Below are 2,500 nucleotides of genomic sequence, written 5' to 3' on the forward strand. Positions count from 1 at the left end.
AGGCTACTGCTGGAATAGTTACTAGTCAAAGAGTCCCTGGTAGAATATTTAGTAGTAGATAAAGCTGTTCAATGGGCTACTGGTATACCTCTGGTAGAAGTACTGGTAATAAGAGGTACCAGTTGAAGAGGCAACAGGAAGAAGGTTTCTAGTTAAAGAAGAAGTAATGGTAGAAAAGATTCCTGTTGAAAAGTGACTTGTGGAAGTACTGGTTGAAGAGTCTACCTTCCTCCCTCCCTCCCTCCCCCCTCCCTCCCTCCCTCCCTCCCTCTCTCTTTCCCTCCCTCCTTCCTCCCTCCTCCCTCCTTCCTTCCCTCCCTCCATCCCTCATCTCCCCCTCCTCCCTTCCTCCCTCCTCCCCTCCCTCCCTCCTTCCCTCCCTCCCTCCCTCTCTCCCTCCCTCCCTCCCTCCCTCCCTCCCTCTCTCCCTCCCTCCCTCCCTCACCCCCCCCTCCCTCCCTCCCTCCCTCACCCCCCCCTCCCTCCTCCTTCACTCCCTCCTCCTTCACTCCCTCCCTCCCTCCCTCCCCCCTCCCTCCTGGTAGGTGCTGCTGTACCCGGGGGTGCTGGCTGGCCCAGCAGGCCAGCGGTTTGGCTCCATGGTGGAGAGGGGGGGTCCGCTGGGGGAGCTGGTCCAGTGGGCCGACCTCAGCGCCTGTCTGACCATCTTGGGACACAACCTGACCCTCAGCACCTCTCGAGACCACCTGCACAGGTACACCTCCAGCCCCCCCAGGAAGCCCCCCTACTGTCATCTCCAGGGTCCACCTGTTTTATACTAATCTGATCCCATTGCAGATTAATTTTTTTATGTAATTATATGATATCAATTATATGATAATAATCATATGATAGGATAATTATATGATTAATTTGTTGAATGTCAATCAACTGCATTTGTTATGTTTAAGTAACCCCCACTCATTTTATGTATGCCTATTTGTTAAAATAGGCTTAGGCTCAGAGGTCAGAGGTCAGAGGTCTGGGGAAAGAGCCAGGGGCCGAGGGCCTGTCCAGCCCTGGTCGTCTCTTACTGGCCTCTCCTCCTGTTGCTGTCTTCTGTGTCCAATGAGCCGGACTGGCGTACTGACGGCGCTGCCCGTGGCCTGCCTGTGTGTGCTGATCCATGCACTCTGATTGGTCCAGCCTGATAGGTGCAGCCCCGGGTGGAGGAAGCTGTCCAATCCAGCGACCTTTGCCCTTTGACCTCATCTACACCGACTACCACGGCCTTGCCCACCTGCAGGGAGCCATGGGCCTGACGTTTCAGCACTACCAGTAACTAGCAGTCCCAGTACATACTACCACTAACTAGCAGTACTAGTACATTCTAGCACTAACTCATCTACCACTAACTAGCAGTACCAGTACATACTACCACTAACTCATCTACCACTAACTAGCAGTACCAGTACATACTACCACTAGCTCCTCTACCAGTAACTAGCAGTACTAGTACATTCTACCACTAACTCATCTACCACTAACTAGCAGTATCAGTACATTCTACCACTAACTAGTAGTACTAGTACATTCTACCACTAACTCCTCTACCACTAACTAGCAGTACAAGTATATTCTACCATACCACTAACTAGCAGTACTAGTACATTCTACAACTAACTAGTAGCACTAGTACATTCTGTCAGTAACTAGCAGTACTAATACATTATAGCACTAACTATTCTACCACTAACCAGCAGTACTAGTACATTCTCCCAGTAACTTGCAGTATTAGTACATTCTACCACTTACTAGCAGTACTAGCACATTCCACCACTAGCTCCTCTTCCACTAACTAGTAGTACTAGTACATTCTACCACTACCTCCTCTACCACTCACTAGCAGTACTAGTACATGCTACAACTTACTAGCAGTACCATTACATTCTCCCACTTTTTCTTCAAACACTAACTAGCAGTACTAGTACATTCAACACCTAACTAGCAGTACCAGCACATCTTACCACTAGTAACTGTAACACGGTACATGTCTGCTTCCTTTCTCTAAACACATATTTCAGTCCTCTTTTCTCCAAACAAACCCAGACTCTCTGTCTCATGTTCTGATAGATGTCGCTTCAGAATCCTGGACTCGTTTGGAACAGAACCAGCGTTCAACATGGGCAGTTACGCCCGTAGCCATGGTTACAGAACATTATGGGGTAGTTGGGGGCTCCAACCGCTGCAGTACATGACCATGTTTCGTAAGTATATCACTTTTGGTTGTGTGTGTGCATGTGTAAGTGGGTGTGTGAGTGTGAGTGTGCGGGTGTGTTTGTGTGTGTGTGTGTGTGTGTGTGTGTGTGTGTGTGTGTGTGTGTGTGTGTGTGTGTGTGTGTGTGTGTGTGTGTGTGCCCGTGTGCGTGCCGAATTCGGAAATTGAAAATAAGAGGCACATAAAACAAACAGAGAGAGAGGAGAGAGAAACATTCCAGTGCCTCCTAAATAAATACTTTTCTTCCACACCTCCTCTCGGTCTCCTCAGACAGGGTGGGGG

General features: G+C 49.2%; 1 protein-coding gene across 1 annotated transcript in view; it reads left to right on the top strand.

The window, feature by feature from the left end:
• Positions 1 to 2,500, top strand: part of LOC130371590 (alpha-1,6-mannosylglycoprotein 6-beta-N-acetylglucosaminyltransferase B-like) — a 20,153-nt gene that overhangs the window by 8,462 nt on the left and 9,191 nt on the right. Inside the window, exons 9-11 of the mRNA XM_056577416.1 lie at positions 546 to 715; positions 1,147 to 1,278; positions 2,074 to 2,207. Of these exons, the coding sequence (XP_056433391.1) occupies positions 546 to 715; positions 1,147 to 1,278; positions 2,074 to 2,207 (436 nt within the window). The remainder of the gene's footprint in view (positions 1 to 545; positions 716 to 1,146; positions 1,279 to 2,073; positions 2,208 to 2,500) is intronic.

Source organism: Gadus chalcogrammus, chromosome 18 (assembly GCF_026213295.1).
Source record: "Gadus chalcogrammus isolate NIFS_2021 chromosome 18, NIFS_Gcha_1.0, whole genome shotgun sequence".
Taxonomy (NCBI): Eukaryota; Metazoa; Chordata; class Actinopteri; order Gadiformes; family Gadidae; genus Gadus; species Gadus chalcogrammus.